The 20,686-nt window shown below is 39.6% G+C and overlaps 1 protein-coding gene across 4 annotated transcripts in view; it reads right to left on the reverse strand.

The window, feature by feature from the left end:
• The window catches only part of dscamb (Down syndrome cell adhesion molecule b), a 203,686-nt gene that overhangs the window by 63,248 nt on the left and 119,752 nt on the right, over window positions 1-20,686 (reverse strand). For all 4 annotated transcript variants that reach the window (XM_057838123.1, XM_057838122.1, XM_057838120.1 and 1 more), the window contains exons 4-10: window positions 14,236-14,382; window positions 13,223-13,501; window positions 12,814-13,089; window positions 12,146-12,442; window positions 10,358-10,630; window positions 5,820-6,098; window positions 591-710 (exon numbers count right to left, since the gene is read on the reverse strand). In XM_057838123.1, the coding sequence (XP_057694106.1) occupies window positions 591-710; window positions 5,820-6,098; window positions 10,358-10,630; window positions 12,146-12,442; window positions 12,814-13,089; window positions 13,223-13,501; window positions 14,236-14,382 (1,671 nt within the window). The remainder of the gene's footprint in view (window positions 1-590; window positions 711-5,819; window positions 6,099-10,357; window positions 10,631-12,145; window positions 12,443-12,813; window positions 13,090-13,222; window positions 13,502-14,235; window positions 14,383-20,686) is intronic.

A 20,686-nucleotide genomic window follows, 5' to 3' on the forward strand; every position in this document is an offset into this window, starting at 1 on the left:
GTCTCTGTCTCTCTCACACTCACACACAGACACAGACACACAAATCCTTTCAAAGGTTGAAAAACAGACATTTAATTCTTTTGATCATAAGACCGAGTGCATTTAAACACAAACACACACACACAGACGGATCCCCATTGGTTTTTGTCTTTCTGTTGGTGAAGCTTTCATCCCTGGTTATATGGTTGAGGTAACAAACACCTGGGACCCCTGTTTATGTACTCTGCTCAAGTGGCTGAACTCACCTGCTGCCTTCCTGCCTGTACGCACGGCTGACTTAATATTCCTCTGTATCCTCATGCGTTTTCTGTTTTTCTACGATGGGGCTTTTCTCAGCGATAGCACTCTAAGGATTCAGGGTGACACCTCACAAGACCATTTTAACTGAACAGATGGATGTGTGCGCTATGCATGCATGAATATGCCCCGAAGCACTCAATGTGTGTAAGTGTACGCACCCGTGTGCACCACCCAGCTAATCACAACTGAACCTATTCGTCTGTTAAAAACAACAAAATGAACCAATGAATCATTTGTTTCCTGTCAGGCATCTGAGGTAAGGGTACACTTTTAATGGCAAGTGCAAGTACCTTTAGAGTGCTCCCATACTATTGTGGGTGGCGGGTATCCTTCAGCAGAACAGTTGAGAGTGACAGTTTTTCCGTAGATCCCATCTTGGTCTTCGGGTTGAACCACAAATTGGGGAGGAACTGTACATACACAACAGTTGGTATAAGGTCAATGAGTTGCTTTTTGGAAACTCAATTTAATTATAAGAGTTACAGTAAAAAGTAGTACTGTATACAATTACTTAATTTTCTTTAGTTACGATAGACAAGTTTCCAACGTACTTCCTCTTTACTTATGTCTGGCAGCAGCTTCTGTTTTAGAATTTCTCCATTCAAAACAACAATGGAGCTGGAGTAACATTACTCATCAAAATCCTTTAAAAAAGACAATTTGGAAATACCGCATCCATATGCCATCATCGCAGCAGGGGAGGACAACATGTTCATGAAGGCAGATGTGGAACCAAGCTCGTGCCACCACAAAGACCGGGTGTTTTTGTAGCTATGTTGCCACTGGTGTTATGGAAGGTGCAGTGTATCACAAAAGTGAGTACACTCCTCGCATTTCTGCAGATATTTAAGAATATCCTTTCATGGGACAACACTGATAAAATGAAACTTTGACACAATAAAAAGTTATCTGTGTGCAGGTTATATAATATAGTTAATTTATTTTCCCCTCAAAATATAGCCACTAATACAGTGGGGCAAATAAGTATTTAGTCAACCACCAATTGTGCAAGTTCTCCTACTTGAAAAGATTAGAGAGGCCTGTAATTGTCAACGTGGGTAAACCTTAACCATGAGAGACAGAATGTGGAAGGAAAAAAAACAGAAAATCACATTGTTTGATTTTTAAAGAATTTATTTCCAAATTAGAGTATAAAATAAGTAACATGCAAGCAAGATTTCTGGCTGTCAAAGAGGTCTAACTTCTTCTAACGAGGTCTAAAGAGGTCTAACGAGGCTCCACTCTTTACCTGTATTAATGGCACCTGTTTTAACTCATTATCGGTATAAAAGACACCTGTCCACAAGCTCAGTCAGTCACAGTCCAAACCACTATGGCCAAGACCTAAGAGCTGTCGAAGGACACCAGAGACAAAATTGTAGACCTGCACCAGGCTGGGAAGACTGAATCTGCAATAGGTAAAACACGTGATGTAAAGAAATCAACTGTGGGAGCAATTATTAGAAAATTGAAGACATACAAGACCACTAATAATCTCCCTCGATCTGGGGCTCCATGCAAGATCTCAGCCCGTGGCATCAAAATGATAACAAGAACGTTAAGCACAAATCCCAGAACCACTTGGAGGGACCTAGTGACTGACCTGCAGAGAGCTGGGACCACAGTAACAAAGGCTACTATCAGTAACACAGTGCGCCGCCAGGGACTCAAATCCTGCACTGCCAGACGTGTCCCCCTGCTGAAGCCAGTACATGTCCAGGCCCGTCTGCTGTTCGCTAGAGAGCCTTTGGATGATTCAGAAGAGGACTGGGAGAATGTGTTATGGTCAGATGAAACCAAAATAGAACTTTTGGTAGAAAGACAGGTTCTCGTGTTTGGAGGAGAAAGAATACTGAATTGCATCCAAAGAACACCACACCCACTATAAAGCATGGGGGTGGAAACATCATGCTTTGCGGTTGTTTTTCTGCAAAGGGACCAGGATGACTGATCTGTGTAAAGGAAAAAACTGAATGGGGCCATGTCCTGAGAGATTTTGAGTGAAAATTTCCTTCCATCAGCAAGGGCATTGAAGATGAGATGTGGCTGGGTCTTTCAGCGTGACAATGATCCCAAACACACAGCCAGGGCTACAAAGAAGTGACTTTGTAGGAAGCATTTCAAGGTACTGCAGTGGCCTAGTCAGTCTCCAGATCTCAACCCCATAGAAAATCTGTGGAGGGAGTCGAAAGTCCACGTTGCCCAACGACAGCCCCAAAACATCACTGCTCTAGAAGAGATCTGCATGGAGGAATGGGCCAAAATACCAGCAACAGTGTGTGAAAAGCTTGTGAAGAGTTACAGAAAATGTTTGTCCTCCGTTATTGCCAACAAAGGGTACATAACAAAGTATTGAGATGAACTTTTGGTGTTGACCAAATACATATTTTCCACCATGACTTGCAAATAAATTCTTTAAAAATCAAACCATGTGATTTTCTCTTTTTTTTCACATTCTGTCTCTCATGGTTGAGGTTTACCCATTTTGACAATTACAGGCCTCGCTAATATTTTCAAGTGGGAGAACTTGCACAATTAGTGTTTGACTAAATACTTATTTGCCCCACTGTATCTAAACCCCTGGCAACAAAAGTGATCTTAAGTGAAAATCTCTGCAGCAATGCTGACAGCACTCCTGTAACAAGTCACATGACATTTTGAAAGGGAAAATGACAAGCAGTACTCAATTTGGACATTTAGGGATGTGCCTTTTTTCATAGGGGTATACTCACTTTTGTTGCCAGGGGTTTAGATATTAATGGCTATATTTTGAGTTATTTTGAGGGGAATATTATATAAGCTGCACACAAACTACTTCTCATTGTGTCAAAGTGTCATTTTGTCAGTGTTACCCTATGGTTTACTCACTTTTGTGATACACTGTATGTTTTTTTTCAATCTATGCATTTTGTCCTATCCTGTGCTCAAAAAATACTAAAGCTGAAATCTTGCGCATGAAACGACTTCTTGCCTTTCATATTGGTATTACAATGATGATTGTAATTACGATGATCTTTAATATTATTTACTACAACTACTGTATCTGCTGCTAGCCTGTTGCTAATCAGTACGTGTAGATGCCGCAACTATGTCAACGCTAAATGCAAGTGTTACAAGTTTTTTATTCGTTTGTTTACAGCTCAAAAACGCTGTTAGGCAAGGGAAGACGACTTGTATGTTTATGGACATACTGTATATCGAGACTACGTGCGTTTGTACTTTGATTATAGAAGGCTCGACTCTTGGGGGCGGCCGAGAGGCAGGGGATGGGACAGACAGTGGCTCACCTCGCGGCAGACAGTCAGCTCGATCCTGACATCCAACTATGAACTTTTTTTTAACTGCAGCAACTTTAAGATACGCTATTGGAGCTGGAATTACCGAGGACAGCGGGAGAAAGCCAGTCTGAATGCCGTCGAGGGTCTCGTAATGTCGGGTGACAGTTTGGCTCCCTTGAGCTCTGCTGTCTGATAACACATTCCTCGTATGCTCAACCTGCATACTGTTGTCTGTCTTTCAATCTGTTAATTTTTCTAATCATTTTATAAATTATGATTTATTGACCTGCTCTGCGCATGCACCAATCGTTTTAAATAAAACAAGAAATTGAATCATGTTGTCCAAATGTTTTATTGCGATCAATATCTGCAATATAAAGAATTTAAGTCACTCAAGTGGCCGTTTTATTAATCTACACATCACGTCAACACAGGCTGACAGGTTGTTATAATTTTGCCCACGAATGATCAGCGAAGTGATAAGAACAATCATACAATCTTGTCTAAGTCATGCTAAATCCATTTTTGGAGATTCCATGAGTTCCTCTGCTTTAATTTTGCAGTTTTAACTTTGTCAACAAACTGCTTTCTTGAACCTTAACTCATGTTGTTTTTTCTGAACCGGACGTTTGGGGCAGACATTGTCCAAGATGGCGCCGCCCATATTTCATTCAGCAAACTTGTTTATATAATTAGTTTATAGTGCGGCACCAAACAATTTGATCAGGTGTTGTCCATGTTAACCCTTAGATACATAAGTGAGTCAAAATGACCCGGTGAGGTTGTTTTCTTGAAATATCTTTGCAATGAAAAATTGTTATCATTTCATATTCCAGGTATTTCTCAAAAAACATGGTTTTGATAAAATGCCATTTACAGTTTTCATTTATCTTTTATGCATTTGAAGAAACTAATTTTTGTATCACTACCGCAAGCTTTCATAAATAGGTAAAAAAATGACCAACATTCATTTTCTATGGAATCCATTGGGAACCTTTGATTCTTATAAACCTTGGCTGTCAGGAATAAATTAACTGTGGGCCACACAGACTAGGTATAGCAGAAGTGTTACCCCTCAGGAAGATATTTTACACAGCAAGAGCTGATATGTGTAAGTATTGTCTTAATATAATATTTTATGTGTGTCTTTCATGACTGCTGTTACTACTGTTTATTCACAATTTTGTCTACTTATAATAACTAGCTAATGCTAGCTAGCTAGCATTACTATATATCTACTGTGTGTGGATTTATTTATATAGCTAAATATTGATCTATTGAAAACATTACTCTTTTGCATCCTTCCTTATCCAAGGTGTCATGGCTGTTAGATACACAGCTGAAATGATGGAGAGGCATTACCGGGGTTGGACTCAGAGTCCGAAATTTCTAATGATGAGGACCCAGACTATTGTCCAGGTGGCAGTGGCAGTCGTCTACCTGGAAATCCAACTGAACAGGATTCATCTGAATCAAAAGATTCGATTTACGTGTCTTCTGAAGAAGAAAGTTTATAATTCAGGGCAACAGAATGAGTTGGTAGGGCTCTTACTGGAGCATGTTACCTCCTACACAGGGCAGAACACAGAGCCACAATATCCTCAGAAGTCGGTCAGAGCCTGCACAAGGCCTTAGCACCAATGTCTTACGAAAAAGATGCATGCATGCAAAGATGCTCTTCATCACTGATGATATAATACAAGAGGGGATGGTCTATTGCTGTTCTTGTAATAGTCTTTTTCTAAATTGTTAAAAAAAAGATATTCCAAACATGAAATCATTCTATTAGTTGATTTTTTTTCTTTTATCCAAGACAATTAGTTAAAGGCTGTTTTAATTACCTGACGTGTTTCGGCAAACAATTCCGCCTTGAGGATAAAAATGAACTCAATAAAACTATAAAATCATTCATGTGTGGTCCTAAATATAAAAGTAAATATTATACAAATGATTGTTCTTAACCAATAGCATAAAAAAAAATATTGATTCTCGTATGGGTCATTTTTGACACACTTATGGAAGACTGCCGGGTCCAGTCACTTGTGCTTCTAAGGGTTATTAAGAGTAATTTTATTGTCTCCAAGACTGACCAGCAAAATGAAGTAGTATAAAACTGCGGTATCTACTGGGTTTTGTATGTTTAAAATGTTATTTGGACTTGGCAAAAATGTTTTCGCTTCAACCTGAAGGTAACCTATCAGGTATATGATGGTGTATATATAAAGTTGCCATTAGCCTTACCTCGAACAATGAGTTGACTCTGGTGCTCAACAGTGGCCGCCTCATTGCGAGCAATGCACGTATAATTGCCATTGTGGTCAGGTGTCAGGTTGGAGATCCTCAGTGAGCTGGTGAAATCAATGTTGTCCACAGTCACCCCGAGACTTGTCGGGATAGGCCGTCCATCTTTTTGCCAGGTGATGTCAAGAGGCCGGTCGCCCGACATGACCACACAGGGGATAAAGACACGCTGACCAATGGTGAACCGCTGGAATTCAAAGGGCTGAATGTAGGGAGGGACTAAAGACAAAGAATGGAGCGAAGACGGTGAGAGGGGCAGAGGATGTGAGGGTACACACAAAGAGAATCTAAAATTAGTTATAATTTCAGCTGTCAGAGAACATTTTCTGTCTTCAAATTCAAAGACATCCTGTAATTTTCTGACAATGCTTTGGAAAAGGTCATTGGGGGAACATAATGTAAAGCACCTGAAAAGCAAAGAGTTTTGTGGTAATTGCTTTTCATTCTCAGTCTATTAAATTGTGTCTTTGTCCACAAGTTGACACAAAAACTTTAATAAGTCGACGTCAAGGAACTTTGGATAAGAACATTTTAACCCATCTACAAAGTACGTACATACTGTATCTATCTACTACATGCTTAGCTAAAAGGCCTTAAAAGAGAGCAGTCATTGGCTATTGGTACGATCAAAAGCGCTGCTGTTACAGACATTTACAAATGGTGATGATGCAATGAATTCCATGTCATATTTCAAACATGGTGAAAGCACCGCTATGGCATGAACATTTTGTCTGCTAATGGAGCAGGCTTGCTCACTGGTGTGTTTCAGTGCAGATGGATTGTCCAAATACTTCTTGACCAGAATTTCTATCAATGAAAGGTCACCAATTTGAGAACATTCTTGTACCTTACAAACATCTAAAATGTTTTCTTGAAGTTGCTGGTATATGTACATCTTTTTTTCTTGTATGTGGGATACATTTGAGAGGTATTTGAGGGCAGTAATTGACTTAGTCGTTACCCCTATTTCTTACTGCGTGATTTGCTACCAAACATTGATATATTACATAGTATGTTACAAGCAATACCACAACATATGTTGCCAAATGGAGTGCTGATTTAAATGATTACTGTAATTAAGAAGTCACAATCTGGACCATTATAAATTAATCCCAAACTCCTTTGTGGGTGGTTAGTTCATTTATCAACGTTGTCAACAATTGCACATGGTTTCAATTGTATAAAGACAAGCCGCCAACATGATAAAATATAGTTACGCAATAAAAGGTATTAAAATTGTCTCTTGGAAATTAGCCATCGCACAAGTCATCTGTTGTTGAGTGTCCAGTGAGATCAAATAACTGTGAAAATAAGCAGCACTTAGCAGTTTATTTAATTCTCAACAAAGTGGAGATAATGGACTCCCGGGATCCCCAAAGACTGCTGCGTATTTGAAGCACGAGCAGGCTGAAATTAACAAAGGCATTCGCTGAGCACGGCACCACTGGGAAGCGTTGTTTTATATCATCGCCCTCTCTTGTGTTATCACTCTTCTCCCTCCCCCTCTGTTCCCCTCACTTCATGACGAAGTGTAATGTGTCGATGGCATCCTCGCGTAGTGATCAGACGGAAGGAAATGGAGCATTATGGGGAAGCCCTCCTTCGTGCTTCCAATTACAGCTTGTAAGATCTCGACGGAGATCGGCTCTGTGATATCATTAGCAAAGATACAGTCTTCATTAGCTAGCTTGATGAACTGAGTAGCAGGTAGACTCATTTATTAGTCTGAGATTAATTTATAATCCAGTGAAACAGCTGCTTGTCTTCCGGTTATGGATTTAATTGTTTGTCATCTTTAGCCTTTATCAGTGGTAATATATTTGAATATGAAAAAAAATTTGAAATTTTTTTTGCTTCGTCTTAGGACAAAAACGGAATTGAAATGAAAACAAGAAAATCATATTATATGCTTGCCATTTGGAAGGAGCAATATTTTTAAATAAATAAAATATACAGAAATAAATGAAAAACCTGAACAGCCTCATGTGTGACGTCGCACAAGATTTCAGTATACTAATATGATATTCTTTTCTCTGGCACTCAATAAATATTTTGAAAAAGAACAGACAGTCGATGAAAAGTGTACAACAAATATTACTATCCTAAAGTAGTAAGACTCACTACTTACTGCATGGTGTGACTTAATTCATAGTCAAGCGCTATTTATTTGTTTTGTTTACTGTCGCCATCAAAATGATTTCAAAGCTTTGTCTAAATTACTTATTCATTCATTCATTCATTTTTTACCCTCTCAACACTTGTGTGACAGATGCGCGACACTGAACTTGGCATCATTTGTGTCTCGTTGTCAAACTAGAGTAGTCTGTTGCTGTATGATGTGCTAGCAAACGTTGCCATTATTTTGTATGGAAAAAAACCTTTTTGAGTTTGGCCTCCATTTTATTTTTCAATGTACTTTCTTGAATAATACACAACAATTACAGTCATGTGACGATGGCAACATAACGTTTTTTTTTGTTTTTGTTTTTTGTATAGACCCTACCCACGTGACGTCACAACTCCTTCCTCCCGACTGGTGCCGCCCAATTGTCCGTCAACACATCATGTTTACATGTTACGGCTACGTACATTCCTCCTATTTACGACGTGTTTTTCTGCTCGTTAACATTAATAATCAAAATGGTGAAGGCGTGTGTGGCGGTCGGTTGCAATAACAGAGAAGATAGACGGAGAAGACGGAGAGACTTGACGTTCTACCGGATTCCGAGAGACCCGGAGAGAAGAGAGCGAGATGGGCTGCTGCAATTCGACGAGAAAACTGGGCTCCAAACGATTACCACAGATTATGTAGTAGTCATTTTATATCTGGTAAGATGCATTTAATATATATTTAGAGGGTTTTGGGCTGACAACCACAATTAAGATCATTGCTAGGCTAATCGCCGACAACATACACGTATGTATGTAGTGAGAGTGCTATCGCTAAACCATATAAACATTAAAAGCCCTAACTCCATTGACAAACGACATGAAATACATTAGACTTGACAGTGGATGTTAGCAATAACAAAAGATTTTGAATTGAAAATTTCGTAACTCACCTTTCCAAGCACAAGATAGATTACTGCCGAATTTTCGTGGACGAGGACCTGTTTCACCCAACCAGCAACGAAGTATTTATAAGCCTCCAAGCTCTTAAAGTTTTTCAAACTTTCGTGAGAATGGGCTGATTTTGTGTGGACAAGATAGTTGTACATATCAGGGTAGCTAGCAGATGTCAGGCAAATACGGCGGAGACAGCGGGTCGAAAAACATCGATTTAGGCATCAAATATGGATCTAGCGAATGGATAAACTGAAGCTTTTCCACATAACGCCTTTTATGCAACGCATCAAGTGAGTTTACGGCATCCGAAAGCACCGGGTCTTCCATGAAATGCATTATAAATTGCTCGATCAATTGAGACCATTGATAATACAGACACAAAATGACGGACAAGGGGGCGGAACCATACAGCGAGCACGTGATTTTGTGACGTCGGTGGGTAGGGTCTATACAGTACTATGGTGTACAGTTTGCAAATGTGTAACTTTTGTCTATAACAATTTTAATATGAAAATGTTAACTTTTGGGATATGCAAGCAAATGAAAAGTTTGAATCTCCATTGGAATGTTCCTGTGTGGAGTTTGCATGTTCTATCTACGCCAGGGCCGACCCAGGCCATTTGGGGGCCGTAAGCAAAATAATGCCAAGAGGCCCATATTTTTCGTCACAGTGTACTGTGAAACCCATACATGCAAACCAACCCATACAACCATATTTTGTATATTAATCAGATTTTTCTTTTCTCTGCTCCAGAAGGATAAATTCTCTTCGACATATTCGTGCATCTATTTTCCAAGCAAGTTTGAGCACCAATCATTGCAAAGCAGGTTCAACGTCACTCCCCAGGTTACCATATTGTGATGACAAGAAAATGGATGTTTGCACCGATAAACGGCAATGCGCGACACATTATTCACGATGCTCTATAAACAACATATAAAATGAGGTTGCCAGATTGGGAGCCAGGAGTCAGGGGCCCTAAGCAGCTGCATAGTTTGTGTATAGGCTAGGCCGGCCTTGATCTACGCTTTCCTAGGTGTGCCAGCTTCATAACATTCATTCATTCATCTTCTGTACCACTTATCCTCACATGAGTCGCGGGGGTGCTGGAGCCGAACTATGGGCAGGAGGTAGAGCACACCCTGAAAGAGTTGCCAATCACAGGGCACATACGTACAATCGTCTTACAATGCATGTTTACCACAAAAATGTTCGCCGGTAAAGTCAAAACCCTTATAAGTGTGAACGTAAATGATGGTTAGCAGGTAATGCCCTGCAATTGACTGTTGATCCAGTTAACTTGCTCACATTAAGATAGGATAGGCTCCAAGTTTTCAGTGAAATTATTGAAGACATAATTTCTAAAATAATAATTGAATGGAAGTTGGACACGCCATGGAAATACAATTACCTCTCACTCGTAGGTGGACACTTTGGGAGTCCATCTTGTTGGGCTGGACCATCACTTTGCAGTTATACTCTCCAGCATCTCCCTGCTGCACATTAGTGAGCCTGAGTGTGCCGTTGTTTTCGAAGGCCCTCTGTCGGTGGTTGAACGGCAACAATGCAGAGTTCTTGTACCACTTGATGGAATAGTAAGGATAGCCAATCACACGGCAGTGAATGAAGGCATCCCGTCCTGCGATGGCGGTGACATTTTTCATCGAGCGGATGCTGGCACGGCCTGAGAATGAGAGTGGGTCAGAAAGAACTCCTTATGAGGACATGTATTAGTCATGGTGTTAGGTTGCAAGAGCTGTGATGCTTGCTGTAGTGACGTGTACACAAAACAGTCTATTTCTGATTAGCAGTATATGAAACAACACAACATTTATTCATCTATCCACCTTCACGTCACAGAGGCAGTAGCCTCCAAAGGGAAGCCCAAACTTCTGTTTTTCAAGCCACTTTGTCCACCTCTCCTAGGAGGTTTCTGAAGTATTCCCAGACCAGCCGGGAGACATAGTAATCCTAGCATCTCCCGTGTCGTCCCTGGGTCCCCCTCCCAATGGAACATGCCAAAACCACTTTATCAGGGGGGCATCAAAAACGCATCAGATGGCGATCAACCACACCGCAAACGGCAAACCGTTCAAGCAAACATGGGATTCAAAATAGATAAGCAAATAATGTTCACAGAAGTCAAAAGAAACCTGGTCATTCCTTCCAGTCACACCCGTCCCAATCTTAATGTCATTGCCTAGTTAAGTATTGAAGTCCCGCAGCAGAACGAGTTCCCAGAAGGAACACTTTCCAGCATCACAAGCTCAACATGCAGACACAGTGTCAGGGACCAATACGGATGCCCACTCATGCTCCACAGCTCTCACAGTATGGTCCAACCCCTCTCAAGAGGAGTGATAATGAAACCGAAGCTGTGACAAGGTGAGCCTGAGTAGTGTAAATCTAGTTGGAACTTCTCAAGCTTGCACAACAGCTCAGGCTCCCTGCCAGAAAGGTCACATTATCTGCCACCCAGCTCTCTCTGTACCTTTGGTCCCAACCACAGGTGGTAAGCCCTCATGGAAAAGACAATGGTAAATGTTATGAAAACAAAGAACAACTTCACACGTGTTCCTTCCCACTAACATCCTTTTATCTCCATTTATCTTAGCAGGAGGCAGCAGAATGACAGGCAGATTCAATAGTTCAACATCCGAGGGGAGAACTAAAAAAAATAATGTTCTTCTAACTCAGGTTTTTCTGCTCGCCCACAGAGCTGTGATATATTCTCAAATTCATTATCAGTCAAAAAGTGGAGTATTTTATCTCAAACTGTAGAATTGGCCACCCTTACAAAAAATAAATAAATAAATAAAAACACACACAAAAGCACATCACAGATAATGTACATTCATGCAAAGGCAAGAAACATCCTCTGGCTGTATACTAACTCACAAATTTTCAAAACTAATTTCCAGATTATGTGCAGCAAACCAGGAAAATTCATTTGACCTAAAGGTATAATTGTGCAGGGAAAGCACAATAAAAACTAACATTATGTCAAGGGGACTAAAAAATCACAACAAAAAGATACATAATACTAAAAAAGACGCAAATTAAATGCACACTGACTAAATTCTAAATTCACACTTCTCACTCAAGATTTAGCAGATATGTGCAGCATTCAGGCAAACAGATATACAGAAAGACAGACAAGTATGTGTATTGTTCTTGGAGGAGTTGATTTGACAAGCACCTCTTACGTTTATTCGAGCCTGGTGGTACACGAGACCGGCCGAGTTGCTGCATGTGCACCGGTACACGCCACCGTCCTGCACCTGCGTATGCGTCACATTCAGCTGGCTGACCACGTAGCCCTCATGCGTCTCATAGTGTCCAAGGTGATGGTGGCTGTCTTTGATGACGGGGTCCTCATCCAGCGACCACATGCACCGGGGTGGCGGCGTGCCCTTAACGTTACACATTAGGAAGACGGGCTCGTTCGGGTTTACCACCTTTTCGCTGAAGGAGGAGAGGATCTTTGGCGTACCATCTGTGAAGGACGACAAGGCAAAATAGGGCTGTGGTGATGAATAAAACATGAAGGCAGGCTACACATTTTTTGCAGGCCACAGAAGGCAGCAACACTGCAAACGTAACCTCCAAACTATGCAAGTGTTTCTGTATGTTTTTTGGGAGTTTGAGATAATCATACAAATGGTGGACTTAAACACATATTCACAGCAGGGTGTAAACCTTGTACTGATTGCTTGGGCTTGAATATACAGGCACGATATTTATGTGGTGTAAGCCCGTGGTCGTACGTTTTGAGATTTCCCCATTCAGTTGAATGAAAAAAGTCTGAAAACTGACAAATGGTGCATAGCATCTGTGTGAATGTCCAAATGCTCATTACTATCTTACCTTCAAGGATGACTTGCACAAAGTCCTGAGCGGACATTTTGCCCTTCCTGGCAAAGCACTGATACGCCCCTCCATCACTCTTGGACATTCCTTCCATAATAAGATTCTCCCGGTTGAGACCGGTGAAACGAACGTTGTTACCGGGGTAGATGATCTCGCCATTGCGGTACCACGACAGCTCGTACTCGTCAGAGCCACTCACACTACAGGACAGAGACACCTTGCTACCCACACTGCCTTTCACCTTACGAGGGCTGACCATTGCCTTCAAGGGCTCTGAGGATACAGAGTAAGTTAACATCAGGTATACCAACAAAGTGTAATAAAATCAAATTGAAACAATTATGTAAGGAATCCAGTCATGACCATTTTACTAACTGTTGACTTTTCAAGAGCGAAAATGACTTACGTCTGACGTGTAGGTGTCCCATAACCTCGGCGTTGCCATAGCTGTTCCAAACTTCACAAACATAGGTCCCAGAGTCGCTCGGCTGCGTGCTCTCTATCAATAAGCCTGTAATGGTCTGGCGGAAACGACTATCCGGCTCTAGGGGGCTGTTGTCCTTGAGCCACCGATACTTGGGGAACGGGTAGCCAGACGCCTTGCAGGGCAGCTCCACCCGATGATTGATCATCACGTCCCGATGGTCAAAGCCATCCAAGATGCTTGGCTCTGCATTGGTGGGATCTGAAGACAGAAGTGTGTGTGACAGTATTTGTGGTGAATGTCACTAGGCACTTTACAGTAGAATCCTGTATTCTATGAGTGAAGACTTGGTGCTTAAAAGTGTATACAGGTTTTCTTTTCTCAGGTAAGGAAGAGAAAAAGTGTTTTCATTTTCCCACATCTACCCCTAACATATTATGAGTTATGATATTTACGAGTCGTCGAACTATTATCATATACGGAGCGGCATTAGTCATATTGTGCTTAAGCTTCACTTGTATTACACACAAATCTTGCATATTAGGCCAAGGACACTTTGTTTTTGCAAGCTTTGCTTTTATCCCCTAATCGGTTAGCAGGATTACACCAAAAGTACAAGATGATTTTCTCAAGACTTGGGTTGGAGTTACATGGGAGGAAGAAAGGATGGATAATTGAGAGGGTACAAATATGGTCAACAAAAACTCAAGTTGTCTGTCATTACTGTATTATTATATGAGTATTCAGGAATATTTCTCCTTACCAAAGAAAGACAAGTGCAAGGTAGCTAGAGTAAAATTTAAGATCACCAAAAAGTCTTGCTTCTTAACCAAATCTTAATAACCCAGAGATTTTCAACTCAAGGGTTATACCCACACATAATTTTGGTAAATGGCAAGTTTGGTTTAAGGAGTCTATACTTTTAATAGAGTAGTTTCAAAGACTTACTAATATATTTAGCATGAATTATTTTTTTTTTCAAACTTAATGCGTACCTGATACAATGAGACGTGCACTGTTGCTCTGCCGAGTTTCCCCAGTGTAGCGGTGACGTGTGGTGCAGCGGTAATTATTCAGCCCATCCTCAGGCAGGACGTCCAAAATGTACAAGGCTCCTGTGGGTGTGATGAGATATCGTTGTCCTGCAAACATGCATCAAAGACACACACTTACAGTATTAGATCAGATGCACCAAACGAGACTATGAGAAAACGAAAAAATATTCATCATTCAAAACATATTTAATATAAAAAATGAAGTATTATAATATTCAAGTCTAGAAACTGAGATGGCCATTCCAGAATGTTGTACTTTTCCTCTGAATGAATGCCTTGGTAGATTTTAAGCAGTGTTTAGGGTCGAAGTCTTGTTGATGTATCAAGAGCTGCTTCAATTTCAACTTTGTCAGTGATTCTTGAAACCTCAAGAATCTGATGATACTGACTGGAATCCAAGTGAGCTTCAACTTTTACAAGATTGCCATACCTTCACTGCCCACACAGCCCCATAGCATGATGGTACCCCACCAAGTTTTATTGTGGGTAGCACGTGTTTTGTCTTTGAAATGCAGTGTTCTCCATCCTCAATGCATACCTCCCAATGTCCAAATAACTCAATTTTTGTTTCAAAATGAAGCTGTCTTGTCCAAATGTGCTTTAGAATACCTCAAACGACTTTCTCTGTTTGTGGCATGCCTGCAGAAAAGGCTTTTCTGCATTGCTCTTTTATGAACCATCAACTGAATAGTTCAACAATGCACAATCTGCAGTAACCTCATGTTTTATGTCTTTAAAGCTGGTCTATGAGTAAGTCGACGTCTTTCGCCTCTGTTTATCTGAGATTATTCTTGGCCTGTCACTCGCGCCCTTAACTAGAACTGTGCCTGTGGTCTCTCATTTCCCCACTATATCCCTCAAAGGGAAAACTGACAGCTGATACTGTATACCATGACGTTGTACAATCTTTGTCTTTGGGTCATTTGAGTTTTTTTGAGACTCCCATGACTTTTTAGAGAAGACGTAGGGACAAAAAAGAAATGCTTGCAAATGGCCACCATCAATAGCCTTTCTCATTATTGCTTTTACCTCTGTACGTAGGTCATCGGTCAGCGAGCCCACCCCAAAAAATTGTCTTCCAATATCTAGTACTAAACGTATTTACCGGTAAATCAAAGAAAAATAAAGGTGCCCAAATTTTTGCACATCGCATTTTTTTTTTTTTTTAATAATTATTACAGACTTTATATAATGACTGTAAACTTCTTTTCACAGTTGTATAGAGTTCATTTTGCCTACACTTATATATTCGTCAAACCCTTTCTTTTATCCCAGGCAATAGTAGGTAGTTTTATTTACCTGACATGTTTCGGCAGGCACTTAGGCGGAAGTGCCCGCCGAAACATGTCAGGTAAATAAAACTACCTACTATTGCCTGGGATAAAAGAAAGGGTTTGACGAACTTCTTTTCACCTCTTGAATTTTACTGTGTTTTTCTGCTATTTTCTATATTTAACTGAAATTTCCGATCTGTTTCAAACAATTATTTATTGATATTCTGTATAAACATACATACAGTACGTACATATATTCACATATATATGGCGGAAAACACAGACAAGACTGAAAAAGCAGTTTCTGCTCTAGCACCCCTCTTTAAAATAAACTGCTGTATTTTAAGCCAAAAGAACTGTTTGATAGAACAATATGTCTATATGCTGACATAGCAGATTCATGGTGCATTAAGCCCCCGAACTATTTTTAATTTGTCCGTTTCACCCTGGAGACCCCCGTTTACAGACGTCGCGCAACCGCTTTTGTTTCAACCCAGCCATGAAAAGAAGGTAATCAATTATATTTATTATTCAAAATGTCTGTCATATTTAGCTTAGAATAATTAACTGATGTCTAATATTTTGTTTATAAATTAAAAAAAAAAAAACGAATTTAAAATATTATTCACTCGCATATTTTAAACTTTTAAACAAATTACGTCATAGTGAAAAAAAAAAGGTGTCTGTAATTAAGTCACGGATATCTTCCTCATAACTATCACTTAATAGTATTTTTTTTACTACTGTCGCATTTTCTCTGATTTGTTAGATGATAAATAATCGATCCAATCAAAGGAATATTGAAAAAAAAAAAAAAAATTTGGTAACACTTTATAATAACTATCCGTTTACTAGTTAATAGATCATTAGTAAAGTGTTGATAAATGATTTATTGTTGATTTGTGAAGTATTTGTTAACAGTTTGTTAAGCATTTACAGGGTGTTCTTAACCTGAAACACAGTTTGTGTAGAAACGTTTGAAGTTTTTGTGTGTAACGTTTGGCATTTCTATCTTTTCAGGTTAAGAAATGTCATTCACTTCAAAAGAAAAGGCATTTTGATAAGGCATTTTGCAGGCAGCGCTCATGTTGCACATTTATGAAAATCTGCCATAGAACCAACAAATATTTGTACTTTTCTTTGTATATTTAACAAATAAAACTTATGACCTTCAACATAAAGTGTATATAGTTTTATTAAGATCCATCAACTAGCATGGGCATTTAGAATGGGGTCAACCATATTGGAACACACCCTAAATGCTTAACTAACTGTTAACAAATACTTCACAAATCAGCAATAAATCATTTATCAACAGTTTACTAATGATCTATTAACTAGTAAAACGGATAGTTATTATAAAGTGTTACCAAAAATTTTTAAAGGATAAATATATGAAGAGGAAAATCTCGACCACTCCTTAATGTCTGCGATTTCTGCGTCGCGATATATTACCATGTTTCACCCATAAAATCCCCCCAAAATCTGGCATTCACAGCTGTGTCTTCACAATCAGTGATACATACTACATGAAGTTTTTGGATCTAAACAAGGTAAGTACGTGATAATATCTCGCTAAAATCATGGCGGCTTTAATTATGTTCTTTCACGCTCTCATCTCCAGTTAGGGTTTCACTGTTTAAATTTTTTTTTTTTTTTTTTTTTCAAATGCCCTCCTGTTCCAAATCTTTTTTTACCCTGAAGCTTTCCAATGATGTATCACGTCGGGACTTCAAGTCACCTGAGTGTTTTCCGCCATATAAAAAAATTATATATATATACATATGTATATACATACACTGAAAAAAATGAAACATTGACTCAATTTAAAAAATATTGGCTAATCAATCACAGCTAAAATATTACTGCTAATACAACTTCATTTATTTACGAACACATTAGTTAAACCAACAATTTATTTACAAACAAATTAATTAATTTACATTATATTAAAAAAAAAAAAAAAGTGTAATTTTTTCAGCATGTGTAAATACAGTGGGGCAAATAAGTATTTAGTCAACCACCAATTGTGCAAGTTCTCCTACTTGAAAGGATTAGAGAGGCCTGTAATTGTCAACATGGGTAAACCTCGATCATGAGAGACAGAATGTGGAGAAAAAAACAGAAAATCACATTGTTTGATTTTTAAAGAATTTATTTCCAAATTAGAGTGGAAAATAAGTATTTGGTCACCATCAAACAAACAAACAAGATTGCTGGCTGTCAAAGAGGTCTAATTTCTTCTTACGAGGCTCCACTCGTTACCTTTATTAATGGCACCTGTTTTAACTCATTATCGGTAAAAAAGACACCTGTCCACAACCTCAGTCAGTCACACTCCAAACTCCACTATGGCCAAGACCAAAGAGCTGTCGAAGGACACCAGAGACAAAATTGTAGACCTGCACCAGGCTGGGAAGACTGAATCTGCAATAGGTTCTTGGTGTAAAGAAATCAACTGTGGGAGCAATTATTAGAAAATGTAAGACATACAAGACACTGATAATCTCCCTCGATCTGGGGCTCCATGCAAGATCTCACCCCGTGGCGTCAAAATGATCACAAGAACGGTGAGCAAAAATCCCAGAACCACACAGGGGGACCTAGTGAATGACCTACGGAGAGCTGGGACCACAGTAACAAAGGTTACTATCAGTAACACAATGCACCGCCAGGGACTCAAACCCTGCACTGCCAGACTTGTCCCCCTGCTGAAGAAAGTACACATCCAGGTCTGTCTGCGGTTCGCTAGAGAGCATTTGGATGATCTAGAAAAGGACTGGGAGAATGTGTTATGGTCAGATGAAACCAAAATAGAACCTTTTGGTAGAAACACAGGTTCTCGTGTTTGGAGGAAAAAGAATACTGAACTGCATCTGAACAACACCATACCCACTGTGAAGCAAGGGGGTGGGAACATCATGCTTTGGGGCTGTTTTTCTGCAAAGGGACCAGGATGTATCTAAAGCAAAATTCTGGGCCAAAACCGAAAACCGAATATTGGATACACTTGGCCGACCCATTGAAAACCGAAAGGCCGGATAACACACAAGTATACAATACCTTTTTCATTTCGTTATTTGTTCTTTTCCCACTGCTCTGTTATTAAATCTCATTGAATGGAATTATACTTTTATTTTTTATCAAAAGAAAAAACATATCAGGTATTCCTCCAAATTATATGATGGTCAAAGTTATTAAGAAAATGCTAAGATTTTTGTCTGTACCTCTTTTTACTCACGTCCCTGGCAAGTACAAACATTGTCACCAAGAAGTATACAAAATATAAGGTTTCCAGCGATGGATTATATTCCACTGAGCGAGTTGTTGTGATTGCCCACCTGCGCGGCTGAAGGCACACAGAGTGATTTATACAAAAGTAGAAGAAACTGTGGCTTTGTGGGGGCAAAAAAAGGAGAAAAAAAAAAGGGGTGATTCAGTTATGTCGATAAAAGGGAGCAGTGGGTGTTCTTGTAATTTTTGACTGGGGAAAAAACTAGTAGATGTGTGTATGCATACTAACAAATGAGAAGTGCAATATTTTGATACTGTGTTCAAAATACAGGCGTTGAATTGTATTTGCAACTCAAGGGCTTCCTTCAAGCTGACATGAAACATGCATGTGCAGGCAGCGGCACGAAGTTCTGTTTTCTGTTTGGCTTAACAAATTAGATGCCACCTCCCTAAGGTCACATAATGTCGCTCCCGATGCATGACACATGAAACTATCACACACTAAATGACTGTGCTCTGTTTTTCATATGCAATAGGGCACATTACCAACAACAAAGTCCAAAGCAATTAACTATAAAATGTTAATAGGAAGCATTCGAATCCACAGTAATTATATCAAACAGCTTAAGTTTCTCTTAAATATTCCGCTGGAGACTAATTTGTATGTAAGAAAACCAAAGCATGTTTAATATGCTTACATTTTTGATGATTATACTTTCAAAACAAAAGAGACCTTGTGGGTTTAAGCGAGCAGGGGGGGTAAAGAGCAAAGTGGCAGAAGCAAAGGAACGGCAAAGCTATTGTAAGCATTGACCTAGATAGAATAGACAACAGATCCCTCGGATTTGATGTCCTGAAGGGATTTTACTGGTTTACATGCTGTGGAATATCTGAGGAGCACATGAAATTTATGAAGGTGGAGGGAAGGTAGGGAGGGTGGGACCATGTGTGTGTATGTTTATGTGCCAGCAGTCATGTGTGGATGTGTGCATGCTTGACAATAGTGGGAGGACATCTTCTAGGGGCATGGGAAGGAGGGGAGGGGCAGATGCAAAATCACTGAGACAACATAAAATGTTTGTTTTTTTTCAAAGTTGCTGGCTGTGAATATATTTAATTTCATTTAGAATAAGCCATAGAATATTTAACACATATTGCCGATCTATAAACCGATCTTACAAATATGGTCCACTCAATAATTGGTAACAGCCACAAGAAAAAACAAATGTCTACATTCTGAAGCTGTCCACACCATGCTGCTTTTCTGCCTCTTTCTCTCCTCCCTTCCGGCTTCTCCATTTTGATTCTGTACTGGTCCTCTGAAATCTCACAGTGGAATCCATCTTGAGCGAGACAAAATTGTGTTTCACCTCAGCCGCTGCAATTTTCTCCTCAAGCACCTCGATGGAACTGCAGCCTTTTTAAGACATCAGAGCTGAGTTTATTGTGTTATGGCAGAATGAAAGGGGAGATGAGCGTTCAAAATAAGACATTGTGTTCACATGAATTTGGTCGACAACTAACAAAACTAACTAACATCACTAATTCCTGCGGCTGGTACTGGTTCATCAGCTGGCGTACACCGTGTCCTTGCTGTGTACTTCGACAAAAGCATAATAGTGATCATTATATTAGGTGATCATTAAGATTTACCTGAGCTAAAATAAAACAGGTCATTGTTATTGTTATGGGAGGAAGTAAAGTGCTCCACAACATGACAGACACTTCATCTAATCAATACCACTTTGCAATTGTCAAAAACAATCATAAGACACATTCTCTCTCACCAAAAGACAGACCAATTCACTTCAGGTAGTAGAGTTTGAAATCTACCATAATGATAATACATACATAATACATAATAATACAATGTGCACACTTGC

The sequence above is a fragment of the Corythoichthys intestinalis genome, chromosome 6 (assembly GCF_030265065.1).
Source record: "Corythoichthys intestinalis isolate RoL2023-P3 chromosome 6, ASM3026506v1, whole genome shotgun sequence".
Classification (NCBI taxonomy): domain Eukaryota; kingdom Metazoa; phylum Chordata; class Actinopteri; order Syngnathiformes; family Syngnathidae; genus Corythoichthys; species Corythoichthys intestinalis.